The sequence below is a fragment of the Neophocaena asiaeorientalis genome, unplaced genomic scaffold (genome assembly GCF_003031525.2).
Source record: "Neophocaena asiaeorientalis asiaeorientalis breed wild unplaced genomic scaffold, Neophocaena_asiaeorientalis_V1.1 scaffold76, whole genome shotgun sequence".
Classification (NCBI taxonomy): domain Eukaryota; kingdom Metazoa; phylum Chordata; class Mammalia; order Artiodactyla; family Phocoenidae; genus Neophocaena; species Neophocaena asiaeorientalis.
In genome coordinates this window covers 498739-517752 of record NW_020173668.1, presented here as the reverse complement: position 1 = coordinate 517752, position 19014 = coordinate 498739, and the positions used below count along the sequence as shown (strand labels likewise).

The following is a 19014-nucleotide window of genomic DNA, read 5'->3' as shown; positions in this document are numbered from 1 at the left end:
CCTCCACTCACACTGGGCCTGCCAAAGGCCTGTCCCCACTTACCGCCTCCATCCTGTTCCTGCCCCCCCAGGCGCTGTCTAACAGGTGGCCCCTGACCACAGCTACATCACACACCCGGAACCCCTTCCCCTCTGCAAGAAGCCTCCCCCAACCCCCCACCCCACGAGCTCCTACTCTGAAAGCCCTGGTGTTGGTGTCTGTTCCTGAAGCATCACATGTGGGCCCAGGGGCTCCCGGCACCTATGGCCACACCCGCTTTCCAGGAGGTCTCTGGGGCGGATGGCAGCTCACCTGGTAGCCAGAAGCCTTGACAGTAGGGTTGTTCTCGATCTCCCACAGCCCCTCGCTGAACCCTTTCCGTTTGTTGGGCTTGCCAAACTTCTCCTTGGACTCCTCGTAAGGGAAGAGGTCTTTGGGGCCCAGGAATGCCCTGGTGAGAGATGGGAGACTGTGCTCTCGAGTCCCTCACCGCATCTGAGCTGCGCAGCCCCATAGGGAAGGCGTGCCGTCACCACTGCTCTTTCCCCAAAGTGGTCCCCCCGTGGCCCTCCCCACCTCTGCCCCCTCACTCACGTCTCGTGGGTCCCGAAAAAAAAGACTTGGTATTTGTTGGCTGTTGATTTCACGGCAGCCTCAGGCATCTCGTCAATCTGAGAGCAAGATGAGTAAAGTGAGCGTGAGCTGGAGTCTTGAGGTCACGAATCTGGGGCCGGAGGGTAGGGGTTAAGGGGCTGATCTCTAAGGCACACCTGTGAAAAATCAGACTGAGCGGGACCCAGGAGTTCACCAAAGAGGTTTCTGAACCATTTTTAGCAGTGTGACTTTGTTCAAAAGAAGTCAGGCATAAAAGCCCAGCAGAATCCCCGCCTCTCTTTCACAAACCAAACAACGTCCATAAACAGATCCTGCCCATAAAGCTCCACGTCTTTGCCATCACCCTGGTCCAACCACTGTCCCCTCTTGCCTGGACTGGAACCACGGCCTCCCTCTCTTCTCTCAGTCTCCATTCTTGCCCCACTACAACTCATTCTCCACACTGCAGCCAGAGGGGGCCTTTCCAAGTGTGGGTCTGAGCATTTCATTTCCCCTGCTAGAAACCTTCCGGTGGCTTTTCAGGACTCTAGGGCCCACCTGTTCACCACTGTCCGTAACGTCAAGGTCTGAATTCCAATGCTGCCAACAGTATTTGTATGAGCTTGGGCAACTGACAGAACCTCAATTTTCTCAACTGTAAAATGGAGATGGTCACAGTACTTAAACCATAGCGTTGTAAGGATTAAACGACCATCATGTAGTACGTCCCGCATATGTGCTCGGTATCATCATCCTCTCCCCAGTACGCTGCCCCTCTGCTCTCTGCTCCAGCCACACTGACCTTTCAGTCTCCTGTAGTAACTCCTGATCTGCCTTCCAACCTCAGCCCCATCATCACTTCCTCCAGAAAGCTTCCCCATCTCTCCCAACCTGGCTGGCTCCCCAGATAAAACTCTCAGCACCTCTCCTTCACAGTGTGCTTTTCGCAATTCTAGTTCTACAGCTCTTCACGTTACCATTTGCTTAACGTCTACGTGGACTATACCTGCCCCGAGAACAGAGAGGTCTGTTTGTAAGTCCAACACAGTGCCTAGCACCCAGCGAGTGCACAGTGAAGATATGCTGAACGACTCTATGAAACAGACAAAAGCAGCCTGCTCTGACTGAAGTGCAGACGTGAGGCCAAGGGGCTGCCTATCCAATATCCGCCATCAGGAGCAGCTCCAAAAGATTTCTGGGGAACTCTCTGAAAGTCATGTCATGTAGTCAGACTCTCTTATTTTACGGACAAGGAAACTGAGGCCCAGAAAAGAAAAGTAATTTGCCCAAGATGACAGGACAAGTTAGTGAGGGCCAGATTTCAGAACTAGAGCTCCTGACTTGATCCTCTGCCTCAAATGTCCTGGGGGCATAAGGGATGCTGTGGTGGAGAAGGTGCAGCGGTCTGAGGTCAGGGAAATGGTGAGAGGCAGCGGCTCAGATAGCCTCTCCCAGATCAGGCCCTGGAAGTTGGGGGGGGGGGAAGGGAGGAGGTGTGGGGGACGGGGGAAGAGGACTACAACTCCCAGCAACACTTGCAGCAGCCCTAGCGGCCGGGCTTCCCACCGGACAGAGGCCAGGTGGCCATGTTGGCTGGGGCCCGGGCTGCAGATAGGGAAGAGACAGACAGGCCAAGGCAGTGATTAAACACACAGAGACTAGGACAGAGTGCCTGACTGGGGGCCTGGGGAGACAGGGAGGCTAGCTGGATGAAAATAAGCTGAGACACACCCAGGAGATGGGGTGGAACCTGAGCAAGAATCTGAGAGGCATCTTGCTCCAGACATGGAGTCTTCAAGCTCCTGAGCACCTCCCCCCTTGCCCTGTGGCCTCTGGGGACAGAGGTCCAGCCCCTCCCCCCCAGGAAGGCTCAGCACGAACTGGGCCCTCCCCACAATCGGGAAGACACTGGGGTGTGAGAGCTGGGGGTGGAAAGGCACGCTGTCCCCCACCCCAGCTCAATCCCCATCGCCATGACAACCCAACCCCGCCCCCGGGGCCACTCAGCAACCAGGAATGTGACTGCCCCTCCCCCCCCGGCCCTCTCTCCAGATTGGGGAAGAGGGGACACCAACACACACCCCACCCCCAAGCCTGGGGTCTGGCACCTGGGTCCCTGAAACCACAGCTAGGGGTGAGGGCTGCGGGCCCTTCTCAGGAAGGCAGAGCTGGGGTGTAGGCAAAGGAGGAGCCAGTCCTCTGCTAGGATACCTGGGTCCTGTTGCTAGCTCCCCACCCTCCTCTCAGAGGGGGAAGCAAAAAATAAAATGAGGGCCTCCAGGGCTTAGAGATCCCAGGAGACAGGCATAGGACAATAATAGCAAAAGCTCTTTCCTAGGCCTCTTCTTGGTGGATCTTTGTGCACCAGGAAAGAGGACAGGGTGGGGGGGTGGGGGGGAATATCTAAGGGTCCCAGCTGGGAACTACTTTGGGCTCTGCATTTTCAGTGCCACACTTGAGCCAGGACGTTAACAGGCTTGTAGGAAACATGTGATGAAAAGGGAGAAACTGAGGCTCAGGAAAGGGGGGATGGTGAGTGAAGGGGTCAGAAACAGGAGACATGAGGTCCTCTCAAGGAGCTCAGACCAGGCAAAGCAGCGCTCTGCCCGTCAGTCTCTTTCACGTGGGAAGCAAACTCAAAAGAGAGGTAGCTGAACGCTGTGACAGGGGATCCAGGAGGCCACCAGCTGCCCAGCCTCAGGGGCGGGGGAGAAACCAAAGAATGGATGGGAATTAAAAATAGACAGAACGGGACACACCAGATATACCCGCCCTGCTGACTTCTAGCCAGATAAAGGGTAGGTCGAGAGGAAAGAGGAAAGAGGGAGGCCAGGGGCCTGGGCAGATGGGCATCTACCCCCAAAGCATAAAGCCACCCCAATCCCACCTCACCTCGAGTGTAGGCAACCGTGGGGGAAGGGCCAGGAGAGGCGTGCTCCTTTTACTTAATGGAATTCCCAACCCCTTACCCCAAAAAGGGGAGACATTCCTTCTCTAGTGGACCCTTCATCCTTCAAGCCACAAAGGAAATGTCTTTCTGCATTTGGAAGTGAAAGGAGGTTCTTCGTCGACGACATAGAGGATATGAAGTCTCAGGGGAGGCCTGTACTCCCAATACAGACATGTGTCTCCCAGGCGGTGCCTTTATATCCAGGTTGTGACTCAGAACAAGTGAGTCAAAGCTAAGTGGGTCAGGGTGGGGCCAGATGAGTGCTGGGTACCCCACTGCACCTCCTCCATTGGCCAACAGGGGAGGGGGCTCTGCTACTTCTCAGCCATTCCAGGAATCCTGGCAAGTTACTCCCCACCCCCCACCCTCTGCCCACTGCACGTGCCTCATTCCATCACACAGGCCTGAACACAAGTCCCATCCTCCCAGAGCCCAGGGCACCTTCTAAGGCCTGAAGTACCCAGGTGAGGAGTGGGGAGAGAGGACTGAACACCTCTCCCCCAGCCTCATACCAAATCCAGGCCCAGGGGCGCCAGCTCAGCACATAGAAAGGCAGCAGAGAAGGCTAAGCCCACCCTGACTGCCAGCCAGGGTTCTGACCACCACACCCAAGGCCCAGGCCCAACCTGACCCATGAACCGTAAAATGTGGGGCAGGAGACAGTTGGGGTCAGGAAAGTGTGGCAAGCCCAAGAGGCAGAAAAGAGAAGGTGGTGCCTGGATGTGGGGGAAGGGCAGAGGGAAGACAGATGGGCGAGGCCCTCTGGCTGCTCAGGTTTCCTGGGACTGTGAAACAGGAAGTGGAGAAAGGAGGAAGGAACCTCAGGGGGAAAATCCCTGAGTCTTGGAGGTTAACTGTTAAGTGCTTGGAGATCCCCCAGTAAGTCTGGCAGGAGGAAGAGGAGAGGAGAAGGTTAAGATGGAGTCACACCATCCTTCCAGGCAGGCCTTGCCTACCACGTGGTCCCTCTGGCTGAACTCTCCAAGCACTGGGCTGTTCCAGTCTCACCCAGAGTCAGCCATCCTCCCCAGAAGCAGGGGCTGAGGAAGGAAAGCCCACACAGTGGCCTTCACCATGGCTGAGGACTCTGGTTGCCTATTAGATGGAGCAGTCAGCGAGGCCCCCCCTACTCCTCCTCCATCTCAGCAAGAGCCAGGCCCCCCTTCAGGCTCTGCCACTCACAAGACTTAGACAGCACCCAAGGATGGTGAGGTATTCGGAAGATAACAACCTTGGGTGTACCGCTCTCTCCAATTTTCAGAATCAAGACCCAGAGCACAGGCAAAGGGTGGGGTCCTATCTCTTTGGGATCCAGTCTGATCTCCCTCCCCCAACCCGAACTTTATCTAAAGGGCCCAGGCCTCAACAGAGCAAGAGACTGCCTCCCTGTCCTGCCCTCCTGTCCTGGAGGCCTAGGGAGAACAGAGGAAATGGACAGCACCCCCAGTCCCAGGCGCTGCCCTCACTCCAAAGGCTACCAGAAACCTGAAGGCCTTCTTCACAGGGGCCAGTGTGGGTCTGCATGGGCCCCCCTTTCTCTCTTCCCTGCAGCCTGAAGGGGTTCCCTACAATCCCCATTCCAGCTGAGCCCCCTCCCCAGTCTCTGGACTTTGTCCTACCCCCAGGAGGTAGAAGCAGTAGAGACCTGTGTTCAGTTCTTGCCCTGCCCACCAGGACCTTGGCATCTGGATCAAGAAGCCAGATGGATCAAAGGTGCAGGGTAAAGTACATGAGTGTTCACACACCACACACATACATGCACACACAAGGCTGTCTGTGGCTGCTTCCTCACACTGCCCCCCACCCCCCAAACCCAAGTCCCCTAGGAGGCCCTGGAGGCTGGGAGAGCCCTGCTTCACTCTGTACTTCACTCCCATTCCATAGGCCAGACATCTAGAAGTTTCAGGGAACAAGGAGCTCAAGGCATATGGGATTAGGTATATTCCTCAGGAGAGGGTACTGAGTGAGGAAGGGTCTCCTGGATTTTCTCAGAGTGGCCCCAAAGTTGGTCTGGACACTGAACAGGACCCAAGGGAGCCTGGGGCAACTTCCCAAGCTCAGAGCAGGGTCTGGTCCAGATGAAGACACAGACTCATGTGGAAAACAGCAACCCACAGCCATAAGGCAGTTCTACACTTGGTCCCCTTGCCCGGAATCTCCCTCCCTCTACTCCTTTCTGCCCTTGGATTACACTCTACAGGAGTCCTATACTCTAGGGCCGATACCAAAGGCCTCTACACCAACGTTGAAATAAGGTGCCAGAGACACTGTGCCCTGTGACACCCCCAACCTCCTCCAGCACCCTCTGGCAACCTCCCTTACTCCTTACTTCACCTGTCTCAGTTCTTAGGGGAAACATGAGGAATGCGCCAGGCTGGGCATTTGGGCCCCACCCTCCCACCTGGCCAGGTGCTGGGGTGGGGGGAGGGTGGGCGCCTCACATTGGCGGGCTGAATCAACCACATGGCAGACTGGGCCGTTCTGGCGGGAGAGGCTCAGAAATGGAGAGGAGAAGCAACTCGGGTTCCCCCCACCTCCACTAAGAGGCAGGGCAGTCTGGACTGGACTTCCCAATCCCAGCAAGGGCTCTGCCACCTTCAGCCCCCAATCTGAGTCGGCAGCATACGGAGAAATATTTTTGTGGAGCTGAGGAGTGAAGGGTACTAGCCGGTGATTTCCAAGCTAGACGGATCCCCTCTTCTGCCGCCCCCCAACGATTCCTCGACCCTCCCAACTTCAGACCTCTTACGGATGCCCCAAACCAAAGTTTTCTAGAAGCGAACTCCGCCTCCATCTAGCCTTTCAGGGCTGAGATCCTTCTTAACCATCTAATGTAGGAAAAGGAGAGTTTGAACTGGGGGTATTTTTTTTTCTCGTGCAGTTGTTTGTGTTTGAAATTCAATTGCTCCCTCCGCTGCGCGAGGCCTCTTCCTCCACCCCCCTCCCGGTCCCCACTCCTCCTCCTCCCTCCTCCCTTTCTCACTCCTCCTCCTCCCTCCTCCGCGCTCCCTCCCGCGGCGGTTTGATGAGTGCGGCTTCTTGACGCCCTGTGCCTGCCACTGCCCGACGCCCAACCTGGAGCCGCCTGGCGGTGCGCGGCGACACAGGCGTGAGGAGCCGATTGCCGAGCAAGCCGAGTAGGCTTTGTGTGCCCGCTGTCGGTGGGTGCCCGCCCGCCCGGGAGGAGCTGGCGCCCGGCAGGACGGAGCGGCCTGGCGCCCCTCCCCCGGCCCCTCGGGTCGCTCCCAACTGCGGCTTCGGCGCTGCCAACTGTCGACGTCTAGGCGCAGTGTCTCCCTGCCCTCGGCTCCATCCCTATCCACGAATGTTTGCTGGGCACCGAGTGCGTGGCAGCGTGCTGGGAGCCGAGCCGGGGCGAGAGCTGGGCACCGCGCCCCTGAGCGCACAGAGGTTTGGCCTGGACCTCGACGTGCTTACAGTCTGTGGGGCGGCTCCTGAAACGTCGGGGATTGCGCCCTACGACGGCCTTTGTGGAATTCGGTATCGAGGAAGCTTCGGAGGGGTTGTGGCACAAAGTGGCCACGTTCCATGTGCATTAGACAGGTCTCGGTTCTCTGCTACTTCCCGGCAAAAGAGATCTGGGCTTTACCACCAGTTAAGCCCTCAAAGATGAGCTCTGTTCTAGTGGGAAGAGACAGTAGAATGCCAGTAAATCCCAAACCATCGATAAAACGTGAAGTCACTAGCTCTCTCGGGGCGGTGAGAGTGGGGAAAAATCTGGGAAGGCTTCACAAAGTGGTGACTTTTGAGTTGGGTCTTAAAGGACGAATGTGAGCTTGCCGGATTCCAGAGACAACATTTTAGGCTAGGTTATATGTTAAGAACTGATAGAGCCAAAACTTGAATTCACGTCGCTTACCATTAAGCCAAACAAGACTTTGCCGTAATTACATCTTTGATTTGCTGTCACTCTGTTGATCTTGGATTTGCCGAAATTCCAGACACCTATGGTAACTTAGAAATAAGCTATTTGGATCTTATGTTATAGTATGTCCAGATCCTTAAAACTTTGCAACAAAATATTCTAGGTTTGAAGAGAGAAAATATGTGTGTTTTTCTTCCCACAAGTTTCCTGATCCTACTTCAAAGCATATGCAAAGTCTCCCTGAAAAAGAAGCACAGGATGAAGCCAAAAGGCCCAGATCCACATCCTACCCTGCTGTTCACTAGTCATGAGAACTTGGGCTACCCCCTGAACTTCTCCCTGAGCCTCAGTTTCTTCAACTGTAAGATGGGATCACATTACTTCCCTGCCAACATCACAGACATGGAAGGGCTGCTTATCATTAGCTGAGGCCTGACCTTGCTCCCTGCAGACCTTCATATCAGTTGGTTGTCCTTATGTCCATGGCAATGCATTTCACAATTGTTGCCTTTGTAAAATGTGGCCTCTCAGCATAATCCCACCTTGTGATAGGAGGTGGCTGGCCCTGTCCACAGGCACTCCAGGCCCCAGGCTGCTGGCACAGCGGGGCACTCTGCAAGGTCCTCATGCGTGCCCTCAGCCACAGACTTGTCGATTTGTTTCGATAGCAAATCCAAACTTGTTGCAACAGAGCAGCTAGATCCAGTTGGTGTTTACTCTACCATGCATTCCAGCTTGAAATGCAGTCAGCGTGATAGTCCAGATTCTGTCAGACTAATACCCTTCTTTGTTCTTATTGTTGTTAGGAGAGAATCTTGTCACAAGTTCTTAGAAATGTTTCAGTAAATCCAGTGTCACAATTGGTTTCCTTTTATTTAGTGTTCAGGCCAGTATTATAAATATGCCGTTTCAGTGCAACAAACATGTTTTTTAAACTATTTTCCAATTTAGCACACCCCAATTTAGTTTAAACCAAAGACTCCTATCCATTTCTCCACGTTGTTGCATGGAGATGGCAATAAGGCTTCTTAAATTCTTTTTGCAACAAATCTCTTGGGCCTGTCATTCAGTCTGCCATGCAGATGCTGGTTGCAATAAAACAACCAGGGTCCCCTTTGTTGCAATAATCTCCCAGGCCTTGGTTGCAATTTAATATCCAAGTTCTCCTTACAATAACATCATCAACCAATTCACAGCTGCCCCTAACAACCAAGCCAAGAGCCACAGAGGGTCAGTTACAGGGGCGGGCATAAACCTGCTTCCCCTGGGATTCAGGTCTAATTTAGCGCTTTGCAGACTTTAATGTGCAAATGAATCACCTGGGGATCCTCTTAAAAAGCAGATTCTAACTCAGTAGGTGTGGGGTGCCCACATTTCTATTTCATCACCCAAGGTGCTGCTGCTTTGGACCTCCATTTGATTAGTAAGGTCTAAAACACTCGGTCACAGGCCCCCGACTGCTAGTCCAGCTTGGAACCAATTCACAGATGTCTCAGTGAGATGATTCCTTTGATGCTGGTGCTTGATTCTACATTTGTGTGTGGGAGAGGTCAAGACAGACAGTGGACCTGGGGCCCTAGAGCAGAGAAGGCTTGAGGGTGCAGATCTGGCTCTAGGGTTGTGAAGCGAGTCTGGAGGAGCTAGGTCAGGGAAGATAGTGGTGGACTTCTTTCTGTCCATGTCAGGAAGAAGGAGGAACTGGCACAGCAGTAGGGTTGTGGAATTTAGAGTACTAGAGGAAGGGGCAATGTAGTCTAGTGGAAACAATCTGTGTTTGTTTGAAACTTGCTTTTAGCAAATGACTTAACTAGAATTTCTAAACAAAATTTTCTTCCACTGCAAAAATACTAATACAAATAGCTACCCTTATAGTGTGGTTGTAAAGTGAAAAGGAGATCATATGAGTGAAAACCTTACCTGCTCATTAGTTTCAAAGGAAATGTCAGCTTCCTTCCCTTTAACTCCTAAGAGAGAGTCGAGGGGTTTGGCTCTGGTCCCAGCCCTCAACGCTGTGTGACCTGCTCCCATTACTACTTCTTGGGCCCGGTTACCCCTTCTGGAAAATGGAGGAGAGAAGGATGGGAAGTTTAGAACAGTGGTTTTCAAAACCGCCTCCATTGGCCCCTCCCCCTGGTGCCTCCCAAAATAAAAAAGCATTCATGGGCTTCCCTGGTGGCTTAGTGGTTGAGAGTCTGCCTGCCGATGCAGGGGACACGGGTTCATGCCCTGGTCTGGGAAGATCCCATATGCCGCGGAGCGGCTGGGCCCATGAGCCATGGCCTCTGAGCCTGTGCGTCCAGAGCCTGTGCTCCGCAACGGGAGAGGCCACAACAGTGGGAGGCCACTGTACCGCCAAAAAAAAAAAAAAAAAAGCATTCATGGTTTTATGCATTTTACAAGGAGTCAGTGTGGTTAAGAGTCAGAGATAACAGGGTCTAAGTACCTGCTCCACCACTGTGACACACTGTATTGCTTTAGGAAACCTACTTCACTGCTCCCAGTCTCAGTTTGCATGTCTGTGAAATGGGTGAGTTTCACTTTCCATGTCTGTAAAAAGGGTTGTGATGAGGATTGAATGAATTTAATGTATTTTAAAGGGCTTTGAATAGAGCCAGGAACATGGTAAATGCTTGATAAAATCAGTGATCACTGTATTTATCAGATTCGATTGAGTAATACTTAGTTCAAGAAAATGGGTTACCTTGCAGTGAGCTTCTAGGTATTAGCCTTCTTACCGGGTAAAGCTGGCACTACTACAATGAATGATGAATGTGGGTGTCCACATGGGCTTGGGAACCCATTTACCTGCGTTTGAGTCCCACTCCACCACTTACCAACCATGTGACCAGCCACAAGTTACTCAACCTTTCTGTGCCTCAGTTTTCCATCTGTAAAGGGGGTTGTTGAGAACAGGCTTAGAACAGACTTGTGGGATCTTAGTTCCTGGACCAGGGATTGAACCCAGGCCCTTGGCGGTGAGAATGAGGTGTCCTAACCAGTGGACCACCAGGGAATTCCCTTAGCTAGTTTTCTTAAAAATGCTTATGTTTTATAACTCTTCTGTATGTATAATATCCTGTATATAAAGAGGATTCTATTTTTATTTATTATTTAATTTTTTTGGCCACCATGCAGCTTGCGGGATCTCAGTTCCCCAAGCAGGGACTGAACCTGGGCCACAGCAGTGAAGGCCCGGAATCCTAACCACTAGGCCACCAGGGAACTCCTGGATTCTGTTTTTTTTTTTTTTTTTTTTTTTTTTTGCAGTCCACGGGCCTGTCACTGTTGTGGCCTCTCCTGTTGCGGAGCACAGGCTCCGGACGCACAGGCTCAGCGGCCATGGCTCACGGGCCCAGCCGCTCCGCGGCATGTGGGATCTTCCCGGACCGGGGCACGAACCCGTGTCCCCCGCATCGGCAGGCGGACTCCCAACCACTGCGCCACCAGGGAAGCCCCTCTGTTTTTTAAAAAGTGAGAATCATTGGATTCATTCTCTAAAGCTATTCTTTTAACATATCTATTTAAATGTAAGTTAATTAAAACGAAATATTCCCTTCTTCAGTCATATGAGCCACTCTTTAAGTATTCAGTGGTCTCATGTGGCTATTGGCTACTGTATTGGACAGAGCAGATACAGAACATTTCCATTAGCTCAGAAAGTTCTATTGGACAGCAGTGTTCCAAGGCCATGGCTTTCCATTTGAGCTGTACATTAGAGTCACTTGAAGAATTATAAAATACTAATGCCTGGGCCAGACTCCCCAGAGTTTAGATTTAATTGGTTGACAGTGGAAGCGGTTAAAGTGTTTAGGCAAGAGCAGAGGTGAACTTCTAGAAGATTCATTTGGAGGCAGCACGGGTGTGGAGTGGCTTGGAGTTGCCAGGTCATGGAGAGGATACAGCGGTGGTCTCTGCTGAGGGACGTGTGACCTCACATGTGGAAGGGGCTATGAAAGCTCCCGGGGAGCTGTATTCCTGGGTTCTCTTCTCCGCTCTTCCAAGAATTATGGTGGCAACGGCTCCTTGGCTCCTTAGCCCTCAGGGGAGAGAACTTCAGCCTTCACAGACCAGGAAAGAGGAGCATCTCAAGATCCCTATGAGTTGTAGATGTCATTTAAAAAAATTCAGCTTAATTTTTTGTATATGTAATGAATATGTGTATATGATACAAAATTTAGAAAGTCAAGAAGATAATTTAGTGAAAAGTCATCTCATCCCTATCCCTTGCCACCCCAATTTTCTTCTTAGAGGCAAAAATTTACCAATTTATATGTATTTTTCTAGTAATATTCTCTCTATATAATTTTCAAGCAAATGCAGAGCTATCTATTTCCTTTACACAAATTGTAGCATCTCATTTTCACCGTTCTGTACTTTACTACCTTTTACTTAACAATATATCTTGGGACTCCTTCCATTTCAGTACACAAGGATTGGCCCCATTCATTTTAATGATTGCATAATAGTTCACAACATTTCTGTGTCATAAATGATATAATCAGCCCCCTGTAGATGGATGTTCAGGTTTTTTCCTTTCTTTTGATAATACCCATAATGCTGTAGTGAATAAAACTGTACCATTTCATCTCTTTCACGGGTGAGGATCCTCACCATTTTTCTCTCCCATTTGCAAGATGAAAAAGGTCATTCACAGCAACATTATTTGCAGGAGTTTGCTGACAAGTAGTGCTGGAAGTAACCTTGCTAATTATAGACAGGGGCATCTAAGGTTGAATGAGAAGCCTCCATTGTGTACAGCCACAAACCCCAGGTCTGTCTGCTTTCCCCTTGGTCCCTGAGACTTAAAGGAATGAGGTCTGGGACCAGAGTCAGGCTGACAGAATTGCTGTGGCTCTGATCGTGTCTGACCACACTTTTCAGCCCTATCCCATCAAGGGCATTGCTCTGAGACACCAGGGACAGAGGCCTAGGGAGGCGAGGAGCCTGGGAGGTGCCTGGGTGAGGAGGGGCCAAGGGCCCTTTTCTGGAATGATAAGATTGAGCCCTAGTGGGTTCTCTGCCCCTCTCCCCACCTCCCCACCACCGAGGGAGAGAGAGCAGCAGTTTTGGCTCTGCTGAAGGAAGCTGATTATGGCTTCTGTGGGCACAGATGGCAATGGAGGTACTGAAAGGCCACCATTTCTGCCACCACATTGCCACGGGCTTGAAGCTTCATTCATTCACCCCCACATATATTCCTAGGGCATTGGTAGGTGCTGTGCCAGGCCCTGAGGGAGTGTTGGGGGCAAGGCGTAGGTCTGAAGGTGAATAGGTGGCTGGCAGTGAGTAGTCTGGTCTACAGCTTTCCTCCTGGAATCTCCCTTCCCAAGCCTCTTGGGGATTCCCTTCATCCCTCTCCTGTATTTTCTAAATCCTAGGTGTTTCTTTTTCATGGTTAATCTCCCCTCCCCGCCCCTTTTTTTTGATAAAGCACATCCTCTGGTAGCTTCCTGAATAAAGGTGCTTAGAATGGAAAATTTTGGAGAACTTCTATGTCTGAAAATTTCTTTATTCTACCCTCCCACTTGATTGATGGTTTGGCTTGGAGTTGAATTCTAGGTTGGAAATATTTTTCCTCTGCATTTTTGAAGGCCTTGCACATTCTGTCCTGACCCATTTTTTTGTTGTTGTTGTTTTGTTTTGTTTTTGCAGCATATTTATTTATTTATTATTTTTGGCTGTGTTGGGTCCTCACTGCTGTGCGCGGGCTTTCTCTAGTTGCGGTGAACAGGGACTACTCTCCGTTGTGGTGCGCGGGCTTCTCATTGCAGTGGCTTCTCTTGTTGCGGAGCACGGGCTCTAGGTGCGCAGGCTTCAGTAGTTGTGGCATGTGGGCTCAGTAGTTGTGGCTCATGGGCTCTAGAGCACAAGCTCAGTAGTTGCGGTGCACAGGCTTAGTTGCTCTGTGGCATGTGGGATCTTCCTGGACCAGGGCTTGAACCCGTGTCCCCTGCATTGGCAGGCAGATTCTTAACCACTGCACCACCAGGGAAGTCCCTGTCCTGATCCATTTTAAGAGATCTGTTTCTTTTCTTTGGGAACTTTCAGGATCTTCTCTTTGTCTTCAGTGTTCTGAAATTTCATATTGGTGTGAATCCATTTTTATCCATTATGCTGAGCAGTGGGTAGGCCCTTTCAATCTGAAAACAAACTCTTGTCCTTCAGTTCTGGGAAGTTTTCTGTAATTATTCCTTTGATGATTTCCTTCCCTCTGTGTTTTTTCTGTTGTCTCTCTTTTTTTTTGGAACTCTTATTATTCAGATATTAGACTTTCTGGGCTGGTTCTCTGATTTTCTGAACTTTTCTCTTCCAACTCTTCTAGTGAGAATTTTATTTGTGTGCTTATATTTTGATTTCTCAAGAGCTCTATTTTATTTTCTGCTTGTTACTTTTTTATGGCATTCTGTTCTTGTTTCATGTATACAGTATTTTCTCTTACTTATTTGAGAAAATTGTTAGGTTTTGGAAGTTTTCTTCTCCCTGCACTTTCTCTATTTTTACTTGTTTGTTTTGTCTCTATCATTCATGTCAGAGTACCTGCTCATGTTTAAGAGTCAGGGACTTAAAAAAAAGAGTGAAGGACTAAAAAGACATCTTGTACCTATGGGCATGTGGTTGGGGCTTCTCAATTGAGAACTTGATGTGAGGGTTATCTGCCTGGGAAATTTGTACGGGGAATCTCTGATGTGGGATTCCATAGATCTTTCCTCTTGGGCTGAACACATTTTCCTGTGGAGATTTTTCCCAGCATCTAGCCTTTAGGGTAAAGGCCGTGGCCAGTCTTCTGGAGAATTAGGTCTGGGGTCTCAGTATTCCATGTGCGTATTGCTTTAATTCCTTTGATTTCTGTAAAATACCTTTGCCCTTGACTGTGCCTGGTTTTCCCCATAGCAGAAACCCTCTTGTTTTGTTCCCTCTGGAAAAAAACAAAAACAAAAACCCTTTATTTCTTCTGGGATTGGGGAGAGGCAGTCTTCCACGAGCATGAAGTGGGGGAGGGGATTTAGGGATCTAACTGTTTGTTAACCATCTTGTAACCAGCCCTCACTTTTGCTCCCTTCCCTTCTCATTCACTTCCGGAGGTACTTGATGCCACCACTCCTGAGCCCTTTGAGGTTTCCACAGATACTTCAGATTCATTCTCACCATTCCCCAAGGCCAGCTTGCTTCTCGGCTCTCTTGGATATGCCAAGTCAGTACCATTGATGCATCTTGCTCTCCACCTTCCAAATGTTGTTTCTGTGATCTCCTTTTCTCATGTCCCCATCTTTGTGGGTTTAAATCTTTTCAAAATGATCTTTAATGCCTTAAAAAAAATTCCTTTAATTGAAGTTTTAGTAGAATTTCAGGAGGGAACCAAATTAGATATGTCTATTCTATTCTCTATCTTTAATGGAAGACTTTATAACTGTTATTACTACTTTTGAATAGGTAATACATGCACAAGTTACAAATTTCTAAAGGTATAAAGGAGTAAGCAGTAAGAAATAAATCCCCTTCCCATCCCTGTCCTAAAGTTTCTATTATCAATTTCTTGCACGAAAACAATCTTTCAAGGGCAGGGTATCTACCTATTAAGGTAAATCATTAATCTTTACAGTAAGAGGACCCTGCTTAGAAAATGTTTGTCAAAAAGATCTCTGCCCTTTTGGGGTGTCTCTTCACTGCAGGGCAGGAAGATATGTTGACCAGGAACAAGGATAGTCATTTCCCTTTGAAAGTTTCCCATTCTCTTAGGTTCTGAATCATTTCACTGTGTGTTAATATCAGATGTCTCTCACAGAAGTAGGGTAGGCCTCCTTCATACTCTATCCATTTTTCAAAGGAGGAAAGTGAGACTCAGAGAAGAGAAGTGACTGTCTAAAGTCACCAGAAAGTAGGTTGGGGAACCTAGATTCGAAAAGGTGGTATTAGAAGTCAGTACTGTGCAAAGCATACCAGCTGCGAGATAGGACTGGAAGGTCTAGTTTCTCAACGTGGTCCTCAGTGCACCTGCTTTGCAATCAACTGAGGAGTTTCTTAAAAATTCAGACTTCTGGTCTTCCCTGGTGGTGCAGTGGTTGAGAGTCCACCTGTCGATGCAGAGGACACGGGTTCGTGCCCCAGTCTGGGAAGATCCCACATGCCACGGAGCGGCTGGGCCCGTGAGCCATGGCCGCTGAGCCTGTGTGTCCGGAGCCCGTGCTCCGCAACGGGAGAGGCCACGACAGTGAGAGGCCCACGTACTGGAAAAAAAAAAAATTTAGACTTCTGGGCCCCACCCCACACTTACTGAAGAGGAATCTCTTAGACTGAAATTCAGAAGTTTGCATTTTTAAGAAGTTTTCCCAGTGATCTTAGGCACAATAAAGTTTAAGAATTGGTGGGCAGAAAAAATGCTCTGGGCATCCAGAGCAGGGAGCAAACAGATTTAAGCAAACAGACGGAGAAGGCAACATATGAGTTTGTTGGTGAAGGTAGGGTGAGATTTAGACACATGCAGAAGGTGGGGAGGAGGGGGCCCTAGCAGGCCTGTCTGACAGAGAATTCATGCTTGGGTTTTCACTGTCCCTCTCTGTTGTTGTCATCATCATCGCCCCCCTTGTCATCCTTTCCATCTTCCTTTTTAGCCTCCTCCCCATCTTCCTTTTTAGCCTCCTCCCCAAACCTCAACAGTCTTTATGGGCTGAGCTCAGTAGAGCCTTCTGCTCTAGGAATAGGGAAATAGAGCCCACACAGAGGTGGTTTGGCATATATAGGACATGTACAGAGTTGACAAGTAGAGGGCACCCAGTCACAGGCAGACAGGAAGGGGCAAAGATGAATATAAAGAAAAGGACACAAAATTACAGGCGGACAGGGAAGGACAGCTGCAGAATCACGGGCAGACATGTGTGCGCTGGAAAAGGACACACAAACATGGATGGATATAAGAGGCACTCACAGAGACCGATTAACAAGGTCACACACGAAGTCACACGAATACCAAGCACGGACACACAGATACAAAGGACATATGCAGATAGAGATGGACTCAGGTGATGTCTCAAATCTGTGAAGGGGGCTCAGATGTAGCTGGCCCCCTTAACCCACTGGGCTGAGGGGAAGGGATTAAACTCAAGTACCAGGCTCTGCCTTCCAGGGCCCTGCCCATCTTTCAGTCTCACTACAGAGAGAGGTTAGGACCCAGGCTGGAAGGGCTAGGTGTGCTCCTGGATATGCACCTTGGTCAAGGCGAGGGAGATCACTTACTCCCTCTTACATCACATTTATTTCAGCTCTGAGATGTTTTTAATTAGGCCTGAAGTCTTGCTTCTTTCTGGCTCGCAGCCCAATTCCGTACAGGTGTCTCGGGCCCTGGCTCTTCTTGGCGTGTTTTATTCCAACTCCGGGTTTCAGTGGCTTCGGAAGCTTCATCAGTTCATTTACAGACCTCTTTCCCTTTAAGCTATTTTCCCTCAATCCGTCACCTTCCCAGACTCCCTCTCATTCCCAGCCTCACTTGCAGTTTCTAAGAGCACTACGTCTCCCATAAATCTTAGCGCCCAGGCAGCTGTTTTAGGGAACTTCAAGTACCGAAATGCTCTCCTATCCGTCTCCGTGACTACCGCGGTGACCGATGGGGCTTGTAGTTACCTAGGAATTGTCAGGAGACCAAAAAAACTACTCATCCCAGGAGTCCTCGTGTCAGAGGCGGGTTTACCTCCTGTCTTTCTCCGCACCCCTTAATCCTTCCTCGGACTCCAACTCCCGCCGTGCCTTGCGCTGAGCTCCCTGCGGCGGAGAATGGTGCTGTGGCCAAAGTGTTTTCTGGGAGTTGTAGTTCGTATATTGGTGAGACGAGGAGGAGGTGGAGTGACTCGGCGGCCATTAGCTGTGTGTAGTTGCCCGGGACTAGGAGCTTAAGTGGAGAGGGAAGGCTTAATCGGTGGAAACCAACTGTGGGCATGGGCCTCTACCGGGGCTGCCACTAGAGTACGGAGAAGGCGGGCTTTTTGGTTCACCGCCCCGCTAACTAGCGGGGCCCACTAGGCCTCCGGACATCCCCGGTGTCAAGTAGGCCTCGTCTGCCGGCAAGGGCGCCCCAAAGGCGGGAGGCGCCATGTCGCTGGTTGCTTACGCCAGCAGCGATGAGAGTGAGCCGGATGAGGCTGAGCCGGAGGCGGAGGAGGAGGAGGAGACGGCAGCCCCTACACCTGGGCCCACTTTAGGGGGCTTGTTCGCTTCTCTTCCCGCGCCCAAGGGTCCGGCCTTGTTGCCTCCGTCCCCCCAGATGCTGGCCCCAGCCTTTCCCCCGCCGTTGTTGCTGCCCACACCCACCGGAGACCCCCGGCTCCAGCCTCCTCCCTCTTTGCCCTTCGGTCTGGGAGGCTTCCCCCCACCTCCAGGCGTGAGCCCGGCTGAAGCGGCGGGAATTGGGGAGGGGCTGGGATTGGGGCTGCCCTCGCCCAGAGGCCCTGGCCTCAGTCTGCCCCCCCATATCGGCGGGGCCGGGCCCCCCCTGGGGCTTCCCAAGCCAAAGAAGAGGACAGAACCGGTGAAGATTGCGGCGCCAGAGCTGCATAAGGGGGATGTGAGTATCTGAGGAGGGCACCCCCAAACTGTCCATTGGGTTTGGGCATGGGCTCAGCTGTAGGAGGGACTTGTGGAGATTGCGGGGCTCTCTCCTGTAAATGCATCCGTTGATTCCGGACCGCTGGATTCCTGGTACAGTGCGATGAATTGAGCTGAAGTTTGTCGGCTTTGGGGAGTTAGGGTATTTGTCCATGCGGGTTTCTTCAAGCTGGATTCGCCTGCAGAAGGGCCATATACCATCACCTGGCACTGACAGGCCCAGACCTAGGGACACTTGGTTCCACTCCGCCTTGTTGCATCTTCACCGCAGCCCAGGTTTTTTTTGTTTTTGTTTTTTTTCCTCTCTCTCTCTTATACTGAGAACAGCATAAAATCTGGCACCTTAGGTAACAGGAGACAGGATTCCTGAGCCCTTGCTGAACATTCAGGACTAACCTTTTCCTTTGCCTCTGAACTTAAAAGCATCAGGCTTCGGAACGAAAAGGATAGCAATCCTGGTTTCTGTGTTTGAGGGGAGTTAGGGAAGAAATTGAGTATTTGTTTAGTACAGATCGTTTACCAGGCACTGGCCCTTTCCTTCAATTGTTACAGAACTCTGGGAGATAACATTCTAATTTTTACAGATGAGAAACAGGTGTCCAGTATGCATGATCTTGCCTGGCAAAGGGCAGAGTGAAGATTAAGGGTTTATCTGAACTCCAGGCCTGTGCCTCAGTTTCACGATTTAGGTATTTCTCAAGCCTAGGTGAATTAGGACATTTGGGTCCTAGAGAGGCCACCAAGCTCTTGTCGTTTTCTGAATGTTGTATCAGAAAAATTGAAGGCCTTTTCTGGGGTGAGCGCTTTGGGGGATAAAGGAGACAGCCTAGGGGCAGGTAATACTTTAGAGTTATTTGGAGTTCTTTCCATTCTCTCTCTTCTAAAAGGTTAATTGGGTCAATCCCTGGCTCACCTTTGGTAACCCTCTGAGAGAAGCTGATTCTTGCCCTTTCTTTTCTTCAGACTTCTGACTCTTCCTGGAGGCTATTTCTCTTCTCTGCCCCCCCCCCC

General features: G+C 50.7%; 2 protein-coding genes across 3 annotated transcripts in view; one reads left to right on the top strand and one right to left on the bottom strand.

The window, feature by feature from the left end:
- Positions 1–722, bottom strand: part of HDGF (heparin binding growth factor) — a 3298-nt gene extending 2576 nt beyond the window's left edge. Inside the window, exons 1-2 of the mRNA XM_024748321.1 lie at positions 575–722; positions 293–431 (exon numbers count right to left, since the gene is read on the bottom strand). Of these exons, the coding sequence (XP_024604089.1) occupies positions 293–431; positions 575–642 (207 nt within the window). The 5' untranslated portion in view covers positions 643–722. The remainder of the gene's footprint in view (positions 1–292; positions 432–574) is intronic.
- Positions 723–17210: 16488 nt separating this feature from the next.
- PRCC (proline rich mitotic checkpoint control factor) overlaps positions 17211–19014 on the top strand; it is a 23721-nt gene continuing 21917 nt past the window's right edge. Inside the window, exon 1 of one of the 2 annotated variants that reach the window (XM_024748079.1) lies at positions 17211–17962. In XM_024748079.1, coding sequence (XP_024603847.1) covers positions 17492–17962 — 471 coding nt within the window. In that variant the 5' untranslated portion in view covers positions 17211–17491. The remainder of the gene's footprint in view (positions 17963–19014) is intronic. The other variant, XM_024748080.1, reaches the window with a different exon arrangement.